General features: G+C 55.6%; 1 protein-coding gene across 2 annotated transcripts in view; it reads left to right on the forward strand.

Annotated features, from left to right (window-relative positions):
- The first annotated feature begins 10917 nt into the window (after positions 1-10917).
- Positions 10918-21845, forward strand: part of LOC123350770 (NACHT, LRR and PYD domains-containing protein 1a-like) — a 93029-nt gene continuing 82101 nt past the window's right edge. For both annotated transcript variants that reach the window (XM_044989492.1, XM_044989494.1), the window contains exon 1: positions 10918-11339. In XM_044989492.1, the coding sequence (XP_044845427.1) occupies positions 11069-11339 (271 nt within the window). In that variant the 5' untranslated portion in view covers positions 10918-11068. The remainder of the gene's footprint in view (positions 11340-21845) is intronic.

The raw sequence follows: 21845 nt of genomic DNA on the forward strand, positions 1-21845 counted from the left end.
CTCCACCTGGCCCTGGCCAAGTGCCCCAGCCTGGTCCCAGCCAAGCACCCCCGGCCCGGGCTGGTCCCAGCTGAGCGGCTCCGACCCGGCCCAGCTCAGGACCCTCAGCTCCGCCCCGGTGCCGGCCGAGCAGCTCCGGCCTGGCCCGGGGAGTCGGGCCCCACGGCACCGGTCCCGGTCCCGGCCCCAGGCAGTGCAGTAAGGGGGCAGGGAGCAGGGAGGAGGTGTTCGGTGGGTTGTGGGGGGGTGGATAGGGGTCAGGGCGGTCAGAGGGCAGGGTACAGGGGGATTGAATGGGGGCAAGGGTCCTGGGGGGGCAGTCAGGAAGGAGCAGGGGTTGGATGGGGTGGTGGGGGCACTCAGGGACAGAGAGAAGGGGTGGTTGGATGGGGCAGGGGTCCCGGGAGGCCATCAAGAATGAAAGGAGGGGTTGGATGGGGCGGCAAGGGGCAGTCAGGGGACAGGGAAGGGGTGGGATGGGTCAGGAGTCCCGGGGGGGTGTCCAGGAACATGGGGGGGTTGGATGGGGCATGACCCCCCAGGGGGGCACGACCCCCTCGTGAGGTGAGGAGGAGGGAACCTGTTGTTAATAGCTTGGCAGCTCATCACTGCCTGCACCTCTCCCTCCAACAGCCCTGCTCCCCCTCCTGCCGGTCTGGCTGCCCTCTAGCAACTCAATGGGCCCTTCCAGAGTTCTCGGGGTTCAAATCCCAGGCTCGCTTCCACCTGGATATTTTACCCCTCACATGTATGACATAATATCCCCCCCGCACAGCCCTGCTGGACTCAAAGCTCCAGGGGAAGCCTTTGGAATGTAAAGCATTAAAGAGACTGAGGGACCCACTGACGAATTGCCACCGAAGAGCCGGACATGCTGCCCCTTTCCATGGGCCACCCCAAGCACCTGCTTCCTGTGCTGGTGCCTGGGGTAGCAGCAGGAACCCACGTCTGCCATCCCGGGAGCTGTTCAGGATTTAGCCAAAGCCGGGGGAGGGGACAATGGCCTGTGTGGTCAGGACGTCTCAGGCAGGGGTGTCAGTTGCTATGGGGCAAGGGGAGCCCCCCACCTCTGACTTTTCCTAGGCCTACCCGCTGCACTATGTTTTCCCCCGACTGCGCAGGATACAATATAATCCCAGCCAACGCTCTGCGCTGACACAGCTCTGTCCCTCGCAGCATTTTTCTGAAACGATGCCCCTGTTCTCCGGATGTCGTTATTTAGCGCTTGCACGGTGGTAGCCTCCAGGACCCCAGCCCCGGACCAGGACCCCCGGTGCTCAGCACTGCCCAGACAGAACAAAAAGAAAATCCCTGCCCCCGAGAGCCCAGGATCAGGGTGACAGGAGATGAAAGGGGGACGCAGCCCTGAGGCCGACGCTCGCTCCTTCCAGCCCATGTCCCCCTGCAGGACCCCCAGACGGGGCAGCAGCCTCACCCCATAGACACTCCCCAATTTCACTCTAAACATTGTCTCTTCTTTGTAGACTCTTTCAGCTCATTGCCATGGCAACCCAGCCCCCCAGCCCCTCCTCCCCCCCTCCAGCCCGCAGGACCCTTAGCCCGGCTCGTTAACCTGAACGCTCCAGCTTGTCCCAGTCTACTTGTCCCCAGCTTTCGCTGACTTTTATAAACAACTTTCTCCAATGGGCTGAGCTGGTGGGTCAGCTCCGAACACAGGGCTCTGCCCAGCAGCTCCCTGCCCCAAGGAACTCCCGGTCTGGTTAGACAATCAGCTCGGGACGGAAAATACTGCACTGGGGTGCGAGGGTCCAATCTCAAAGCAGTTCAAATCCTTGCACTGGGGCGCGGCTGCTGCCCGGCGACCCGGACCGGTGTGTGCTGCGGAGGAGCAGGACGCAGAGTGGGCAGTGCTTTGGGATACAATAAAGAGGTGACTCTCCCAATCAGAGGGGGCAGCTTGAAAAGAGGCTTGGAGACAGAACCGAGGGAGAAGGAGCTGAATCCAGCCCCGGGGACTGTATTAACAGCAGGAGAAGGTGGCTCCTGTGATGATCTGGGAAGAATGGTGGTAGGGGACTGCGTTTTCTCCTGGCCTGTCCAATCGCACTCCCAGCATCTTTGAGCCGAAGTCTAAGCGCATCCATATTTCTCCCCACAAGGGCGGTGACTGCTCTGACGCACTGAAGGTTTGCCTCTAGTACAAGTTGCACAAGCTTAACCTGACATTGGTTTGTCAAGCCCTCTTAAATCGATCTTGCCCGGCCACAATCAATCACTTCACTCAGCACAGAATCCCTATCAGCCAGATTTAAATTGAATTAAGGGCATCCACACAGGGGTTTGCACCAGTGAAACCAAATCGGTTTAAACACACTGTTGGTTAAACCTGTGCAACCCGTAACACAGACGAGGCCTCAGTCGGAGGGGGGGACGGGACATCCTGAATAGCCTGTTCCAAGGTTGGAGTCCTTAGCTGACCCTCCCCTTCCTGGGGGACTACAGGCGCAAGCAGTGAGGGGCATCCCAGCCCAAGCACGCAGCCAATGCATTCAGGCCAGGCCCAGCAGCCATCCCAGAGTGCCACCACGGTGGAGGGCCGGGGGGACACGCACACAGCAGCACCAGCACAAGTGGGGCACGATGTCCTACTACCCAGACAGCTGGGAGGAGGCAGGACCAAACACCATCAGAGAGTCCACAGCACCGACCGAACGGGCCGGACAGCAAGACTCCTGTGTACCCGCTCAATGCTCTGGTTACTGACTGTTAGACATGCTGCGTGGACAAAGAAATATTAGTGATACTAGCTATGCTGTGTGGACATAGAAACCATGCGTAGCGCCGCTAGCCGTGCTGCACGCAGACAGAAACCATGCGTAGCGCCGCTAGCCGTGCTGCGCGCAGACAGAAACCATGCGTAGCGCCGCTAGCCGTGCTGCACGCAGACAGAAACCATGCGTAGCGCCGCTAGCCGTGCTGCGCGCAGACAGAAACCATGCGTAGCGCCGCTAGCCGTGCTGCGCAGAGACAGAAACCATGCGTAGCGCCGCTAGCCGTGCTGCGCGCAGACAGAAACCATGCGTAGCGCCGCTAGCCGTGCTGCGCGCAGACAGAAACCATGCGTAGCGCCGCTAGCCGTGCTGCGCGCAGACAGAAACCATGCGTAGCGCCGCTAGCCGTGCTGCGCGCAGCTAGAAACCATGCGTAGCGCCGCTAGCCGTGCTGCGCAGAGACAGAAACCATGCGTAGCGCCGCTAGCCGTGCTGCGCAGAGACAGAAACCATGCGTAGCGCCGCTAGCCGTGCTGCGCGCAGACAGAAACCATGCGTAGCGCCGCTAGCCGTGCTGCACGCAGCTAGAAACCATGCGTAGCGCCGCTAGCCGTGCTGCGCGGAGACAGAAACCATGCGTAGCGCGGCTAGCGGCGCTGCGCGCAGACAGAAACCATGCGTAGCGCCGCTAGCCGTGCTGCGCGGAGACAGAAACCATGCGTAGCGCCGCTAGCCGTGCTGCGCGCAGACAGAAACCATGCGTAGCGCCGCTAGCCGTGCTGCGCGCAGACAGAAACCATGCGTAGCGCCGCTAGCCGTGCTGCGCGCAGACAGAAACCATGCGTAGCGCGGCTAGCGGCGCTGCGTGCAGACAGAAACCATGCGTAGCGCCGCTAGCCGTGCTGCGCGCAGAGAGAAACCATGCGTAGCGCCGCTAGCCGTGCTGCGCGCAGACAGAAACCATGCGTAGCGCCGCTAGCCGTGCTGCGCGCAGACAGAAACCATGCGTAGCGCCGCTAGCCGTGCTGCGCGCAGACAGAAACCATGCGTAGCGCCGCTAGCCGTGCTGCGCGCAGACAGAAACCATGCGTAGCGCCGCTAGCCGTGCTGCGCGCAGACAGAAACCATGCGTAGCGCCGCTAGCCGTGCTGCGCGCAGACAGAAACCATGCGTAGCGCCGCTAGCCGTGCTGCGCACAGCTAGAAACCATGCGTAGCGCCGCTAGCCGTGCTGCGCACAGCTGGAAACCATGCGTAGCGCCACTAGCCGTGCTGCACACAGACAGAAACCATGCGTAGCGCCGCTAGCCGTGCTGCGCGCAGCTAGAAACCATGCGTAGCGCCGCTAGCCGTGCTGCGCGCAGCTAGAAACCATGCGTAGACAGAGGGAGGGGGATGGAGTGAGCGGGGGGGCCTCAAGGAAGGGGCAGGGCATGGGCAGGGCCTCGGAGGAGGGGCAGGGCAGAGCAACAATGTTCGGTTTTGTGCGAGTAGAAAGTTGGCAGTCCTGTGCTTTGCATCCCTGCGGGTAGGGGCCCCGGAACCGGGGGGCAGGGGGCCAGGCCCTCCCACTTTCTGAAATTCAATGGGCCTCGCTCGTCCACTTTTTGCTACGGGCCTCCCCGGCCATGCCGGCAGCTGGAGCCCGGCCGGGGTGCCCAGGCAGCCTGGGGCGCCGCACCGCAGACCCTCCACCTGCCCAGGTGGAGCAGCCCCCAGCCCGTGTCACCGCCCCCATCACACACACATACAGGGCAGGTGGAGTGTTTGCGTCTCCACACAGCTGCCTGGCCGCACGGCTCTCACCATGGCCAGCCTGCGGCTCCAAGGGCCCAGTCCCCAGCCAGAACCAGGGTGGGGAGAGCCACACGGGCAGCTGTGGGGAGCCGCAAAGCCTCCACCTGCCCTGGGCGGGGGGCCCGTGGGGTGGGGACACAGGCTGGGAGCTGCTCTCAGCCCGCTTACCCCAAGCAGGTGGAGGGTCCATAGCTCCCAGCCACTCCAGATTGAGAGCCTTGGGCGGGGGGGGGCGGGGTCACAGGGGGGCTGCCCCCCCCCCAGTTTTGGGAAGGCTCCACCACTGCTGCCTGGGGGTTGGTGAGTAGGAGGGGTTGAAAAATAACAACCCATCCGACGTGAATCTCTCCTCCTATGCAGGGCCCTGTGCAGGCTTGGAAACGCCTGGCAGTTTCACTTCCCGGGAGTGGCGGAGAGAAGGGACATTTCACTGCGAGCTCTGTCCCATGGTGTGTGAGAAAACGCAGGCCAGCCTGGGGCTCGCCTTAGGCAGGGTCCCTGGGAATTGGGGCTCTGCTGGGGGCGGAGAAGATCCCTAAATCCAGAGGGAGGAAGCGGGGCTGGTGTGAGGACAGTCTCTGCAGAGGCAGCCCTGTGGGGCTCCAGGACGTCACGGAGGGCAGACGGCCGCAGAGCTCTGACAGGCAGCGGCCCCCATCTTTGTTAAAGCCGTAACTGGCAGGATGTGTGTCGGGATGGCACCGGGGGCATCTGAGGAGGATGTTAACAGAAGAAAACGTTCACCAAGGCCAGATCGATTAAATTCAACTGATATTCGATGGCCCAGGGCTGAGAGATGAGAGGAGCCCAGGACGCGCTGGTATCACTGAGTACTGCACTCTCTGTAAGGGAACGCTACACTGCAGAACAGAGCTCTCTGCCGCTCCAAACCTCGTCTGTCTCACCTGCAGAGGTGGGTCCAATACAAAATATTTTACCTCCGGCACCTTGTCCATGTATGATACTGTTCAGCCACTAGGTGACGCTGTGGGCTGCTCAATGGCAGCCTCACTCTTCCTACGGTGCAGGTGCCCATTAAAGTTCTTTGACGGCTGTTGAGCCCAATGTGCGAGGGACAGTCCGGTCCGCAGGCAGGGCACACCCATGCACTAGCGACGCTCTGAATCCGAGCAGCAGATTCGTTCCTCCTCTGTCGCTGGTCATCACAAAGCTGGATCCAGGGTGCCTGGCGATGCCTCACTCCAGCCACAAGCCGACTCCGCCAGCCAGAGCGGCACTCTGCTCCCGTCCCAACCATCCACGGAGATCCAAAGGGCTCGACGTGGTAACTCCTCTGCCCGTTGCAGTTGGGAGCAACAAAGCCGGGTTCAATATCTAGGGGTTCCTTGTCAACCATAATACAACACAAAACCAGCTTGCGCCCCCACCCAGGAACCTGGGACAATTACACACCTCCCCTGGGCACCTCTGAGAGGCCAGACTTCCCCTCTCGCAAGCACAGAGTCTGAGTGCAGAAAAGAAACTGGAGGGAAGTCACCAGCATTAATTTGGGAAAACGCCGCAAGCAGGATTCATAAACATAAAACCATGAGCAAAAGCCCCACCCAGAGCACATTGGGCAGGGTCCTTTTGCTTCAGGTTCTTAAGTCCAGCAACCAAAAGTTCCTCTAACATACCTGTCCCTTCTCCGCACCCCACTCACTGTTGTCCTTGGTCAGTGCAGACCCAGAGTTCAGAGGTGCAGCTGCAGAGTTCACCTCTCACCCTAGAGGTGAGGCTACAGGAGGGTGAGGCGGGGCCAGGAGGCACCTTGCTCGCTCTGCTGTCCAGGCGCTCCCCCGCCACTCCTGTCTGCCAGCCGCCCTCTCGCTGCTCCTCTCTACCGGCCGCTCTCCTCCCCATCGGCCCCACCACCACCACCAGTTGCTTCGCTCTGCCAGGAACTTGCCTTCAAGTTGCACCACTTAACACCTCTCAGTGATTTCAGCTCTTAGTGGGGGAGCCTCACTGCTGGTGCACACTGGGCAGTCTGTGGCAGCAGACACCGTCCCAAAGCAGGTCTAATGCTTAGATCTCATCGTCAGCAATTTCAGCTCTGTGGTATGTAAAAGACTCTCAATCAGCAATTTTATTATACAGAGGGAACAGAGTCAAATACTGTCTAGGACCCTTACAAGGGCCCACACAACCAGATCCGAACCCCTATCCACCAGCCTCTCTCCATCCACTGGGCCTTGGCATCTATGGCCTCTGCCTAGCGCAGGGGCTGGCAAACGTTTTGGCCCGAGGGCCACATTGGGGTTGCGAAATGGTATGGAAGGCCAGGTAGGGAAGGCTGTGCCCCCCAAGGCTATGCCCCCACCCCCTATCTGCCCCCTCAGACTTCCCGCCCCCCTCAGAACGCCTAACCCATCCAAACCCCCACCCCCCCCCCCCACACACACACACACTCCTTGTCCCCTGACTGCCCCCTCCTGGGACGCCACGCTGTCCCAGGACCCCACCCCCTACCCAACCCCCCATGCTCCTTGTCCCCTGACCACCCCCTCTCGGGACCCTCCACCCCCTATCCAATCCTCCCTGTCTCCTGACTGCCCCCAGGACCTCCTGCCCCTTTATCCAATCCCTCCTCCCCCCGCTCCCCACCCCCTTACCGTGCCGCTCAGAGCAGCAGGACAGGCTTATTGGAAAGCCTGGGAGGGGGGGCAGGCGCCAGCCGCGCTGCTCGGCAGGAATGGCGGGCAGCAGTGTGGCTGCAGGGGAGGGGGAACAGCAAGGGAGGAGCCTCCCCGCCTGGGAGCTCAAGGGCTGAGCAGGACGGTCCCGCAGGCCGCATGCGGCCCACGGGCCATAGTTTGCCCACCTCTGGCCTAGCGAGTGCAGTTTGGTGGAGGGGGAGTCCCTCAGTCAGTGCATGACAAGCACAGTTCTGCTGCCCTTGAGTCACCCAACAAGGATAACAACCCTTATGACCCCTCCCCAATAACACAGAGACTGGTGACCCAACACCAGCCACAAGTGAGCATTCGGGCAAAGCAGCCCATCGAGCTGAGCCCCGAGGCAGGGTGCGTGCGCCCCTGCAAACAAGGTCAGCTCCTGAAGTTCTCTTCCACGGCGAGATGCCAGGGGAGAGCTCATTCAGACCCTGCCTACAGCTGCAAGCATCCCGAAATCCGTGCAGCAGTTTGCCTCTCTTGCTAGGCCCTGCACGAGCTCCAGAGTTCAGCACACTCCTCAGGATCCTGCATTCACTGGCCATGGCCAAGCCACCCGAGTCTTTTCTTACTGATCAGCATTCCCAGGAACGACATAGCAGCACGATTTAACACGTCCACTGTCTTGCCATCTGGTTTATACCTTATTGAAGCCAACCTCAGCCATGCCTGGCAGGGCATTCCAGGGTCTTACGGTGAACACGCATGGGGTGGGGTGTCTCTAGGAAGGCAGCTCTGTACAGAGACCTGACCTGCTAGGAGCAGCCCTGCACAAGATGTGCATGACACAGCCCGTCTGCTTTGGCACAGTAAGTGTCAGGCATTGCAGGTCGAGGATAGGAGAGGGAGCAGGGAGAGGAGTGCCGGAGCCGGGACTGGGTGGGGAGGCCAGAAGAGTGGGGGGGAAGGTAGAGTCCTCATAACCCCAACAAGGCTGGGCCCAGGATTCCTGGGGGGCTCAACCCCCAACCCTGCTGTGGTCACCCAGGACAGGGGCTAGGGTGTCCCCACTCCGGGGTACTCTCTTTGCACTACGCACATCCCTGACCCACTGATCACATCATACAATTTAAAGCAAATACAAGTTATTTAATTAACACTTAATTTAAAAAAAGAATAAGGAAAAATGGGAAAGGTTAAAGGAAAACACATCACCCCGCTCTGTGGCAGGGAACATCACAAACAGTGTCTCTGGAACGTCAGGGCAGTTCACAGTCTGTTCCTTGTAGGTCCCAGGCCTCCTTCTCAGGCCCTGGCCATGCTGCAGGGACGCTGCGGGTTGGACACTTGCTCTGGCAGTGGCCACACGCTCTCAGGCTCTGGGTGGCTGGGCCCTTCTCCCCAGCGTCACCCCCACCCTGTCAGGGTTACGACCCCCCTCCCAGTCTGGCCTGCAGGGCCTCTTGGCTGAGGTGTCTCCCTGCGCTGGGCCCAGTGCCCAGGGTCCCCCTCGCTCTGCCGAGCTGCTCCCCACACCCGGCTCCGGACTGCCCCAGCTCCAGCTCCAGCTCCAGCTCCACACTGCCTCAGCACGGCTGCTGCTGCTGCTCTGCCTCCAGCGCCTGGGCTGCTTCTCTGGCCTCTCTGGCTCCAGTTGCTGCAGCTCTGCTCCCAGGGCAGGGCTGCTCTGCAGGCTGCTTCTGTGACTCTGCTCTCAGCTCTCATCTGCTTCCTGGGCTGCTTGTTTGGCCCCTCTGGCTTTGGGGCTGCAGCTCTGCTCCCAGGGCAGGGCTGCTCTGCCTGGACTGTGCTCTGGCTTTGGGGCTGCAGCTCCGCTCCCATCAGCTTAGCTTGGGGCCCCGCTCTCTCCTTAGCTCGGCCCCACTCCATCTGACTCAGACAATTCCAGCTCACACGGAGGACGGGACCCCCCTGGCCTCCTGACTCCTTGATTAGCTGCCCGCCCTGTCAATCAGGCTGACCTGGAGCACTGGCCTCTCCACATTGTTCCTGGAGACTGTCAGTCTCAGGCTCCTGATTTCCCATCGACCCCTCCCCTTTTTAGTGCTGGGAGCTAGCAACCAAACACCCCCCCCCCCCTCCCCACTGAATGTTAGTAAGGGGGCAACAGTCCCCTTACATATGCTTGTCCCTCTCCTCGCCTGAGCTGTGAAATGGTCCCTCGGCCCACACTGCTTCCAGCAGCTCCTATTAGCTTGGAGCAGCGAACCGCAGCCAGTGGGAGCCGCGAACCAGGTAAACAAACCGGTCCAGCCGGCCAGGGGCTTTCCCTGAACAAGCGGCAGCCCTAGTTTGGGAAACATTGGTCTAGACTACACTCCCCCGCCCCCCAGAGCCAGGGATAGATCCCGGGAGTGTCCCGAGCTTCCATTTTCTACTGGTGACTGGCATATAGTCATATAACTGAGGCCTTACTTCATTTGCGATATTGTGGAAATTGCGGCTCCCACAATATTAGGCTTCCACCCCAGTTTTGATTTTAATTAACTTACTTTGCATTGTCCACAATTTTGCATACACTTGGAGAGTGCAGTACTAATTGCATAACATTCAATGCCTGTAAAATGTAAAAGGCTAGAGTGACTGGGACTGATTTCTTCAGCAGTTGTGTTAAGACTTTTAGTCTTCTGAATTTTATATTGTACTGTTCACTCTTGGTTTTTAATGACTGTAGCAGCAGTATATTCAGTAGCAGCAGTATATTCAGGTAAAGGAGAAAATCCCTGGAAATATTCATTTTGAGGAGAGGATTCCCGACTTGACATTTTAGTGAAAGGGGTTCACAGGTTGGTAAAGTTTCGGAACCACTGATCTACAGGAAATCAACCAAGTATTTCAAGATTCCTTATGAGAAGGTAAAACTCCTGAAGAGAAAGGTCAGGCACCTGCTAGCAAAGCAGGAAAGGGTCTCCTGGAACGCAGGTAGGGTGACCAGATGACAAGAACAAAATATCGGGACACCGCCGCCGAATCAAAAAAAAAAAAGCCAAAGCGCCGCCAAAGCCAAAAAAAGAAAGAAAGAAAGAAAAGAAAAGACAGAGTGCGGCCGAAGCCAAATATCTGGACAAATGGCGTCCCGACCACACATCCGTCGGGAAGCGGGACAGACAGCCAAATATTGGGACAGTCCTGATTTTATCGGGACGTCTGGTCACCCTAAACGCAGGGCCTCTCAGCTGGCCATTAGCCTCCAATGATCTCTACTGTTATTTGATGGTGCTAATGAGAGAATTCACTGGGTGTTTGATCCTTGTCCTTTAGGGGACATTAAACTTCCAGTTTCTGCTTCATCTTCCCAAATCCGCACAGGTCAGAGCTTTGAGTTTTCGGAGTCTGGAGTAAGGCTGCTCAGACACCAGGCAGTACGCACCATTCCGTCTGGGTTCGGTTTTTCAAAAATGTTCATGATTTTTTTCAACAGCCCCCTTTCCCCCCCCCCCCCCGGAAGTGTTTTCGTTTTTCCCCCTTTCAATGGAAAAAAGAAAAAAGTGGGGAAAATACCAAAAACTCTATGGCTTTCCATGGGGGAATGAGCGTATTAGAAAAAATTAGAACATTTCACGGAAAAAAAACTTCTGTGAAAATTTGTGTTTCCCAAAAAAGCCGTGTTTTGTTGGGGAAAAAAGTGACTGAAATGAGCCCCGTGCAGCGCAGCCTCAGAAACACCCGGCCAGGCCCCAAGGCCTGGGCTCCTGGCCAACTGCAGTTTCAGTTTCTCAGGAAGTGGCTGAGAGCTCTGAGCGGGCTGGGAGGAAGGGCAGGCCGGCCTGGGAGCTGGGGCTCTGCTGGGGGCAGAGAAGATCCCTAAGTCCGGAGGAAGGAGGTTGGTAGGGGGCTCTGAGGAATCCACTGCCCGGGTCTCAGAGCACAGTCTGCACAGACAGCCCCGCGGGGCTCAGACATTATGGAGCACGGAGCCACTGGGAGCTCTGCAGCCGCTGGCGGGGCCCGGGGCACAATCTTTATTAGAACCTTAACTGGTCACATGGGGGCCGTGGATGTGCGTTGGGATGACACCGGGGAGGATCTGAAGAGGAAGGTGACAGAGGAAAACATCCACCTTTACGATGTTGACGGGTTTACACTGATATTCGCAGGCAAACAGCTGGAAGATGCCAGGAGTCTGCGGCACCAAGGGCTGACCAATCACTGCACTGTCCATGCAGTGCGGCGCTGTAAGTTCAGGGCGGCGATGGGAGGGCGAGCGGGTGGGGGGGCAGTGCAGGGAAGGGACTGGATGGGGTGGCCAGGAGAGTGGGTGATCGGGGGAGGATGGGGGAGCTGGGTGATGTTGTCCTTACGGGGGGCTGGTGACGGCCTTTACCAAGGGGATGGATCGGCGGAACTGAAGGAAAGCACAACCAGGATTGCTGAATGAAGAGCCAGTGGATTTTATGGCCGGGGCGCATCTCTGAGGAGTGTCTGAGCTTTAACAGCATCTGGATAATTCCTGCAGGGAGACCCCCAGTGAGACCCAGAGCAACTCATGGGGCCAGGCAGGCAGGGGTGCTCCAACTGGCACTTACTTACCCAGAAGACTTTACTTTTGTTCTTTCTTAGATTTGTTGTTTTGCCAAATAAAAGCCACCCAGGCTGACAGTGCTCTGTGTGGGTGGGTGGGGTGGGGGAATGGAACCGGGAGGGGAGGGGCTGCAGGAAAGGAGAAGGGTCACCTCCTTGCACCCTGCTCCTAGAGGAGTGGGGGAGGCCATGTCTGGACAGCCCACCCATGTGTAAAAGAGCTGCCAGAGCACGCACACACGGGGCAGGAGGGAAGGAGAGGAACCTGGGCCTTGCCTCATCTCCATGCAGGGCCGTCCCTGGCCATTTCGGTGTCCTACGCAGCCTCCCCACAGGGGGGTGTGTGGCCCCAGGCCTCAGTGGGGGGGGCCCTGGCCCCAACGGGCTGGATCAGGCTTGGGGGGCAGGAGGGAAAGCACCCCACAGTACGAGCCGGCAGAGCAGGGGGAAGTGAAGTGACCCGGCCCCAGCCCACTCCGCTCTGCTCCCCTGGCTCCCAGCCTTGGGGCTTGGGGGGCAGGGGGAACCGGCCCCCAGCACTCACCGGTGGCGCGGCTGGGAGCCGGCGATGCGGCACAGAGCAGGCTGGGGCCAGGTCGCTCCACTTACTGCCACCCGGTGAGTGCAGGGCGCCCGACCCCTCAGGGGAAGGGGTGGAGTGGGGGCGGGGTTGGGGCAGAGCAGGGGTGGGAAGACGTGGGGCTGGGGCAAGGAAGGGGCGGGGTGGGGGCCATGGGGAAGAGGTGGAGCAGGGGCTGGAGCAGCATGCAGCTGAGTAGGGCACCAGGAAATGTGATGCCCCAAATTTCCTGGTGCCCTGTGCAGCTGTAAACTTTGCATACGGGTATGGAGGGAGGGGAGAGCATAGGAAGCTCCTCCCCAGCAGTTGGGGTGGGGGCAGGAATGCAGGGTGCCCCATCCCGGCCGGGGGTGGGGATGAGAAGGTGGTGGCGCCCCCTCTTAGCAGCAGGCAGGAAGGTGCAGTGGTGGGGCAGAGCTCGGCTCCCAGAAGCCAGGGGAGGAAGGAGGAGGAAAACCCCTCCTCCCGCAGGGGGTTCCCAGCAGGGCCGGATTAACCTTTTCTGGGTGCGGCACCCAACATATTTGTGGGCCCCCATGGAGGCAATGGAGCATGGCACGGGGAGGCCAGTCCCTGGAGCGAGGGGCCAGCCAGAGGCGAGGGCACTAGTTACAAACTGTCAGTTGCCAGATGCACAATGGCCTGCCCGGCCCTGTGCTGCCAGCGTGTCCCTTCCCCTCGGAAGCAGGCCCATACCGTGCCACACAGCCCCCCAACTCCCTATGGCCAGAGGCCCCCTGGATCCACTATGCCCAGCGACCCCCAGACCCACCCACAAATGCACGGTGCCCTGCACACCACCACCCAGCTCACAGCCCCACAACTGCCCAGTGCCCCCCACAGAACCCCCACTTCCTAGTGCCCCAACACACACAGATCCTCCCCGCCCCTTCACAGCCCAGCACCCCCCCAGACCCCGAAGAGACCCACTCCCCTGCACCCTGCCTTCCGGCTGCACTCACCGGCCCTGTGTCTGCTGGGCTTAGCAGCCAGTGCAGCCAGGGCTGGTCCTGGGGCCGGGAATCGCTCCGACCCTTCGGGAGTGGTGCAATCAGCCAGGCCAGGACCTGCTCCAGCTGGGGTCTCTCAAGATGCACTTGCCTTGGAGGGGCCCAGCCATGCTGCCCACATTGCCTTCCTCCACCCGCTGGGCTGAGACTGGCCAGGCTTCTGCACCAGTGCCAGGCAGCTCAGCTCCGGGGAGACCGGCGGTGCCCCACGGGTGGCGGGAAGCAAAGACTGCCCGGAGCTGCAGGGCCGGCTCCAGACCCCAGCGCGCCAAGCAGGCGCGTGGGGCGGCCCTTTCCCGGGGGGGCGGCATTTGGCTCCGGCGGACCTCCCGCAGTCATGACTGCGGCGGGTCCCTTCTTCCCGCGGCTCCGCTTGAGCTCCCGCAGGCATGCCTGCGGCGGGTGCGCTGGTCCCGCGGCTTGGACGGAGCTCCCGCAGGCATGCCCGCGGATGCTCCACCGGAGCCGGGACCAGCGCACCCGCCGCAGACACTTCTGCCCCGGCCGCGGGACCGGGGAAGGGCGGCGGAGCGCGCCGCCCTGCTTGGGGCGCTCTAATTTATAGAGCCGCCCCTGTGGAGCTGGAGGTGCACTAGGGTCCAGCCACAGAGCGGAGAGGAGCAGGGGACAGGGCTGGGGGAGCCAGCGGGGTCTCGGGGCACAGTGCAAGCAGAGCAGGCCGGGGCCCCTTCTGAGCATAGGCCCAGCTCCATGGAGCCACTGGAGCCATTGTAAACCCGGCCCTGGTTCCTAGGGGTAGATTCCGAGGCCAGAAGGGACCGTTGTGATCGTCTAGTGTCAGATCTCCAGCAGCACACAGGCTGTCGAACTGCCCCACAATAATGCCTAGGGCGGAGCTTTTAAAAACAGCCAACAGCCAATCTTGGGTTTAAAATGGCCAGTGGTGGAGACTCCACCGCGACCCTTGGGAAATTGTTTTGGCGGTTAATTACTCTCACCGTTGTAAATTTGAGCCTTATTTCCAGGCTGCATTTGTCTAGCTTCAATTTCAGCCATTGGGTTGCGTTGGACCTTCCTCTGCGAGAGTGAAGAGCCCAACATTTATTCTCCGCATAGGGGCTTATCGATTGTAATCAGAGCTGCCCTTGACCTTCTGGTTGTTAAACTACCTAGAGTGAGCTCCTTGCCCCGGCATGTTTTCCAATCCTTTAACCATTCTCGTGGCTCTTCTCTCAACATTCTCCAATTTATCAACCTCTTTCTCGAATTGTGGGCACCAGAACTGGACACAGGATTCCAGCAGTGGTCACACCGGTGACTAACACAGAGTAAAATAACCTCTCTGCTCCTACCTGGGATTCCCTGTTTAGGCATCCCAGGATCACATTGGTCCTTTTGGCCACAGATTGGGAGCTCATTCCGCTGATTGTCCACCATGAGCCCCAAATCTTTTTCAGAGACGCTGCTTCTCGGGATAGAGTCCCCATTCTGTAAGCAAGGCCGACGTTCTTTGGTCCTAGGTGTTAACATTTACATTTCACTGTATTAAAATCAATATTGTATGTTTGCACCCAGCTCACCTAGTGATCCAGATGTGTAGCCTGATTTGGGGTGGGTTAGTAGGGTTGGTGGAATGTATCCACTTAATTTAGTTTTATTTGATAATTAATTTTCTAATTAATTAGTAATATTAATAATAATTAATAGATATTAATAATATGGGTATGGCTTGCCAATATGTGTGATCAGAAGATAAAGTTCGTCTTGAATCAGGCTTCACAGAGTTTAACAAGGAGCTTCGGGGTATATGACAGGAACTTACACTGAGACAGAACTAGTCATCAAGACCTTTTATTAAAATCAATGAAACAATAAGTAAATGTAAAAATGTTAAAACCAGTTTGAGATTACAAAGTTACAAAATATCACAGTTCTTTAAGAGAGATATTTATGATAATACACAGTTCTAAATTCACTTGGGTGTTGTTAACACCTATGATAAAGGAAATGATAAAAAGACTGGGTAAGAGTTTAACCCTCTATAAACTAGATGCTTTAAAGGTAAAGCAGAAAATAGATTCCTTTATACTTACAGCTTTGAAAAGAAATAATACCACGACCTGTCAGTAGTTAACAGCCTTCTTAGGGGATAGATAGGGTGAGACGTTAGGAGACAAGAGATGGGGGTATCGCCTGCCTAATGGTGAATTGTCACACTTTTTATAGAGCATTTATTCGGAAATCCTTCCTCCTATGCCCAAATTTCGTCTTTCCCCCACGGAAATGTTAGGGTACACATGCCTCATAAGCTAACATATGTGTGCGTATGAGTGACAGATATGTACGCATTTGTGGTGTACTTGTTAGATTTGTGGTCAAAAATCCCCGTTTTCCACCCTTTACTGCTATTGGCTTAGGTAAAAGGTACCCAGACAGCTAAAAGGTCTCCAGACATTTGCATAGGTTATTGTTCTATTATTACTTTTCTGAGTAAGGGTCCTCAAAGGTTGCCTTCAGCGTCATGCAGGATGTCTGACCTGGGTGTCTGACCTAAATGTCTGTCTTGCATTTCAGCTATTGCAAAAATCTATGATCTATAAAGCCTACACACTTAAATTTATCAAAAAGACAATTTATACAGACCAACAGATTAATCCTCAGGGCTACAGATGGCTCCATATCAGTGATCTTTCCACTCCCCCAATTTTTGTATCATCAGCAAACTTTATCAGCGATGATTTTATGTTTTCTTCCAGGTCAGTGATCAAAATGAGAAATAGAGTAGGGCCAAGAACCGATCCCTCACTGGAAACACACCTGCTCGATGACAATTTAGCCAGTTTTTAATCACCACCCAGCTCACAGCCCCACAACTGCCCAGCACCCCCCACAGAACCCCCACTTCCTAGTGCCCCAACACACACAGATCCTCCCCGTCCCTTCACAGCCCAGCACCCCCCCAGACCCCGAAGAGACCCACTCCCCTGCACCCTGCCTCCCGGCTGCACTCACCGGCTCTGTGTCTGCTGGGCTTAGCAGCCAGTGCAGCCAGGGCTGGTCCTGGGGCCGGGAATAGCTCCGGCCCCTCGGGAGTGGTGCAATCAGCCAGGCCAGGGCCTGCCCCAGCTGGGGTCCCTCAAGATGCACTTGCCTGGAGGGGCCCAGCCATGCTCCCCACCAGGGCCGGCTCTAGACCCCAGCGCGCCAAGCACGCGCGTGGGGCGGCATTTTCCCAGGAGGGCGGCAGGCGGGTCCGGTGGACCTTCCGCGGTCATGCCTGCGGGAGGTCCACCGGAGCCGCCGGACCAGCGGACCCTCCGCAGGCACGTTCCCCAGAGCCGCGGGACCGGCGCCCGGCAGCGTGCCCCCTGCGGCATGCCGCCCTGCTTGGGGAGGCCGGATTACTAGAGCCGCCCCTGCTCCCCACATTGTCTTCCTCCACCCGCTGGGCTGAGACTGGCCAGGCTTCTGCACCAGTGCCAGGCAGCTCAGCTCCAGGGAGACCGGCGGGGCCCCACGGGTGGTGGGAAGCAGAGACTGCTGGGGAGAGGGAGCTGGAGGTGCACTAGGGTCCAGCCAGGGGGCGGAGAGGAGCAGGGGACAGGGCTGGGGGAGCCAGCGGGGTCTCGGGGCACAGTGCAAGCAGAGCAGGCCGGGGCCCCTTCTGAGCATAGGCCCAGCTCCATGGAGCCACTGGAGCCATTGTAAACCCGGCCCTGGTTCCTAGGGGTAGATTCCGAGGCCAGAAGGGACCGTTGTGATCGTCTAGTGTCAGATCTCCAGCAGCACACAGGCTGTCGAACTGCCCCACAATAATGCCTAGGGCGGAGCTTTTAAAAACAGCCAACAGCCAATCTTGGGTTTAAAATGGCCAGTGGTGGAGACTCCACCGCGACCCTTGGGAAATTGTTTTGGCGGTTAATTACTCTCACCGTTGTAAATTTGTGCCTTATTTCCAGGCTGCATTTGTCTAGCTTCAATTTCAGCCATTGGGTTGCGTTGGACCTTCCTCTGCGAGAGTGAAGAGCCCAACATTTATTCTCCGCATAGGGGCTTATCGATTGTAATCAGAGCTGCCCTTGACCTTCTGGTTGTTAAACTACCTAGAGTGAGCTCCTTGCCCCGGCATGTTTTCCAACCCTTTAACCATTCTCGTGGCTCTTCTCTCAACATTCTCCAATTTATCAACCTCTTTCTCAAATTGTGGGCGCCAGAACTGGACACAGGATTCCAGCAGTGGTCACACCGGTGACTAACACAGAGTAAAATAACCTCTCTGCTCCTACCTGGGATTCCCTGTTTAGGCATCCCAGGATCACATTGGCCCTTTTGGCCACAGATCGGGAGCTCATGTTCCGCTGATTGTCCACCACGAGCCCTAAATCTTTTTCAGAGACGCTGCTTCTCGGGATAGAGTCCCCCATTCTGTAAGCAAGGCCGACGTTCTTTGGTCCTAGATGTTAACATTTACATTTCGCTGTATTAAAATCAATATTATATGTTTGCACCCAGCTACCTAGAGATCCAGATGGCTCCATATCAGTGATCTTTCTACTCTCCCAATTTTTGTATCATCCGCAAACTTTATCAGCGATGATTTTATGTTTTCTTCCAGGTCAATGATCAAAATGAGAAATAGAGTAGGGCCAAGAACCGATCCCTCACTGGAAACAAATCTGCTCGATGACAATTTAGCCACCTTTTAATCTATTTAATATGTGTCATGTTAATTTCATATCATCCTAGATTTTTAATCAAAATATCATGTGGTACCAAGTCAAATACCTTACAGATGTCTCAGTATATTACATCAGCACCATTACCTTTATGAACCTCCTTTGTAATCTCATCCAAAAAATATAGCAAGTTAGTTTGACAGGGTCTATTTTCCATAAACACACCTTGATTTGCATTAATTTAATTATACTCCTTTAATTCTTTATCAGCTGCTCCATTATCTTGGCCAGGATCGATGTCAGGTTGACAGGCCTACAATTATCCAGGTCATCCCATTTACCCTTTTTAAAAATTGGCACAACATTAGTGATCTTCCAGTTTTCTGGAGCTTCCCCTGTACTTCAAGACTTATTAAAAATCAGAATTAATGGTCCAGTGACTCCTCTTCAGTCAGCTCACTTAAAACTCATAGATACAAGTTATCTGGACCGGCTGATTTAAAAGTATCTCATTTTAATATCTTCTATTTAACATCCTCCCAAGATACTAGAGGAATGTAAGAGTGTCTTGATCACCATATGATGAGACTATATTATGTTTTTCCCCCAAATATGGAACAAAAATCTTTATTGAACACTTCTGCCTTTATTCCATTATAATAGATAATTCTACAATTTCCGTCTTGTAATGGACCAATACCATTGTCAGGATTCTTTTTGTTCTTAATGTATTTTAAAAACTCCTTTTTATTGTCCATATCTCTACTGGCCATAGATTTCGCTGTGTGTCCTTTTTCTTCCCTTATCAATTTTCTACAATTCCTGACTTCTGATTTATATTTATTACTCTCAACTTCCCCTTTCAAAATATATATTTTTATTTTGTATATCTGCCTTCATGTCCCCTCTAAACAAGCTTCGTTTTTTAAACCAGTACAACCTTCTTTCTAGATTGTGGCTTTTTGAGCATCTAATAAGGTGCTCTTAAATGATTTCCAATTATCATTCATATTTTTCTAATTAAATTCTTCCTCCCAGATGATATGGCTCATAACTGTTTTCAGCTTTGTGAAATTGGCCCTCTTAAAGCAGCAAGTATATATATATATTTCTGGTCTGGACTTTATTCTGCTTGCACTTTATAAATGTGATCAGATCATGATCACTTGAACATAAGGTACCATTAAATTGTTAGTTCTCTGATCAGTTCCTCTTTATCTGTTAGGACAAGGTCTAATGTAGAATTTCCCTCTGTTGGCTGCAACAGTCGTTATGTTAGCAAACTGTCATCTATAATGTTTAGAAATCCCAAGCATGTTTTTGTACTCGCAGCCTGAGACCTTCAGCATATGTGGCTCAAATTAAAGTTCCCCGTCATCCCACAGCTGTTTTCCCTACACATTATCTATAGGTGTATGAGGTGATGGAATTGAATAGACACTCTACTTCCACCTAAGGAGGGGAGGGGTTTGTTCACCAGTGGAAGTTGCTTAGATACTGTTTTCACCTCTAACAGGCAGCAGCCCACCCCATAGTCTGCTTTCTATCCTGTCAGAGAGCAGCACATCTGCAGGGTAATAGTGGTACAGGCAGAGGTGAAAGTAAGCCGGTCCGGTCCGGCGTACCGGCAAGAGCCAGTATGCTGTGCCGGACCGCATCGACTTCCATGGCGGGGATTGAAAGGGCTCTGGGCTGCCCGCGGCTGCGGGCAGCCCAGAGCCCTTTCAATCCCAGCCGCGGCTCCGGCGGCAGGGCTGGGGCAAGGATTTAAAGGGCTCAGAGCTCCCTGCAGATGCGGGCAGCCCAGAGCCCTTTCAATCCTGACCGCGGCTGGGATTTAAAGGGCTCAGAGCTCCCCGCCGCTGCGGGCAGCCCAGAGCCCTTTGAATCCCGGCCGTGGCTCTGGAGGCTGGGCTCGGGCGGGAATTTAAAGGGCTCAAAGCTCCCCGCAGCTCTGGTGGCCGGGCTGGGGCCAGGATTTAAAGGGCTCCGGGCTTCCCTCAGCGGCAGGAGCTCTGGGTTCTTTAAATCACTGCCCCAGCCCCGCAAAGCTCTGGGTCCCCCCTGGCCGCTGGAGCCCCGGGCCCTTTAATTTGCCCGAGCCCCGGGGGGCTCCCAGCCACCTCTGCAGCTGGGAGCCCCTGGTTGATTTAAAGGCCCTGGGTCTCCCAGCCACAGCTGGTTCCCCAGGGCCTTTAAATCTTGAGAAGCCACGCCTCTTCCGGGTGAGGCCACGCCCCCCTCAGGACTCCGGCAATACCAGTAAGTCCTGTAAGTTACTTTCCCCCCTGGGTACAGGGCCTCACCCTGCTACCACTATTTAGCAAAGCCCCAGCACCATTCAGTGGGGAGAGGCACACAGCCCTCTGTCACATAACATGGCAGCAAAAGGCTTCTTTCTAACGGGGCTGAGAGCAGGACTGGGACTGGGAGAATGGGGAAACAGTGGGAGAGGGATACTTCTCCGCAGGGGGCTGAGGGTCCTGGTCTCACCCGCTGATGTTTGTTTTGCAGTGCGCGGCGGTGGTGATCCAAGCTTCCTTCCTCCGGGTAAGGAGAGACGCTGTTTTTTTCCACTTTGAATGTTTTCCCTTTAAAAGCGCTGCTCGGGGAGAGAGCAACAGGCTGGATCCCGGGTCTGCAGGGACAGTGAGGAAGGCTGGCCGTGCTCTAGAGGATTTGCAGTATGGCCTTGGTATGTCACTGCCTCTCACCTCTACTCGCTTCCCCGTCTCTCCAATGGAGACAGCATCCTAGACCAAGCCCTGGGGGTGGTGTTAGTGCAGCAGAAAGGCAACGCAATGTTAGGCTGTGGGAGGGCAGAGGAGCTATGGGGTGGGATCAGGGATGGCGCTGGCATTACCAACACAAACATGATCTCAGGTGACAGTGATTTCTCTGCTATTCCAGACTTTCACTTTCCTGCTGTAACTTGGAAATAGTGACCATAATACAATAGCATTCAACATCCCTGTGGTGGGAAGAACACCTCAACAGCCCAACACTGTGGCATTTAATTTCAAAAGGGGGAACTATACAAAAACGAGGGGGTTAGTTAAACAAAAGTTAAAAGGTACAGTGACTAAAGTGAAATCCCTGCAAGTTGTGTGGGCCCTTTTTAAAGACACCATAATAGAGGCCCAACTTCAATGTATACCCCAAATTAAGAAACACAGTAAAAGAACTAAAAAAGAGCCACCGTGGCTTAACAACCATGTAAAAGAAGCAGTGAGAGATAAAAAGACTTCCTTTAAAAAGTGGAAGTCAAATCCTAGTGAGGCAAATAGAAAGGAGCACAAACACTGCCAACTTAAGTGCAAGAGTGCAATAAGAAAAGCCAAAGAGGAGTTTGAAGAAAGGCTAGCCAAAAACTCCAAAGGTAATAACAAAATGTTTTTTAAGTACATCAGAAGCAGGAAGCCAGCTAAACAACCAGTGGGGCCCCTTGACGATCAAAATACAAAAGGAGCGCTTAAAGACAATAAAGTCATTGCGGAGAAACTAAATGGATTCTTTGCTTCAGTCTTCACGGCTGAGGATGTTAGGGAGATTCCGAAACCTGAGCTGGCTTTTGTAGGTGACAAATCTGAGGAACTGTCACAGATTGAAGTGTCACTAGAAGAGGTTTTGGAATTAATTGATAAACTCAACATTAACAAGTCACCGGGACCAGATGGCATTCACCCAAGCGTTCTGAAAGAACTCAAATGTGAAGTTGCAGAACTATTAACTAAGGTTTGTAACCTGTCCTTTAAATCGGCTTCGGTACCCAATGACTGGAAGTTAGCTAATGTAACGCCAATATTTTAAAAGGGCTCTAGAGGTGATCCCAGCAATTACAGACCGGTAAGTCTAACGTCGGTACCGGGCAAATTAGTTGAAACAATAGTTAAGAATAAAATTGTCAGACACATAGAAGAACATAAATTGTTG

The sequence above is a fragment of the Mauremys mutica genome, chromosome 16, assembly GCF_020497125.1.
Source record: "Mauremys mutica isolate MM-2020 ecotype Southern chromosome 16, ASM2049712v1, whole genome shotgun sequence".
Lineage (NCBI taxonomy): Eukaryota > Metazoa > Chordata > Testudines > Geoemydidae > Mauremys > Mauremys mutica.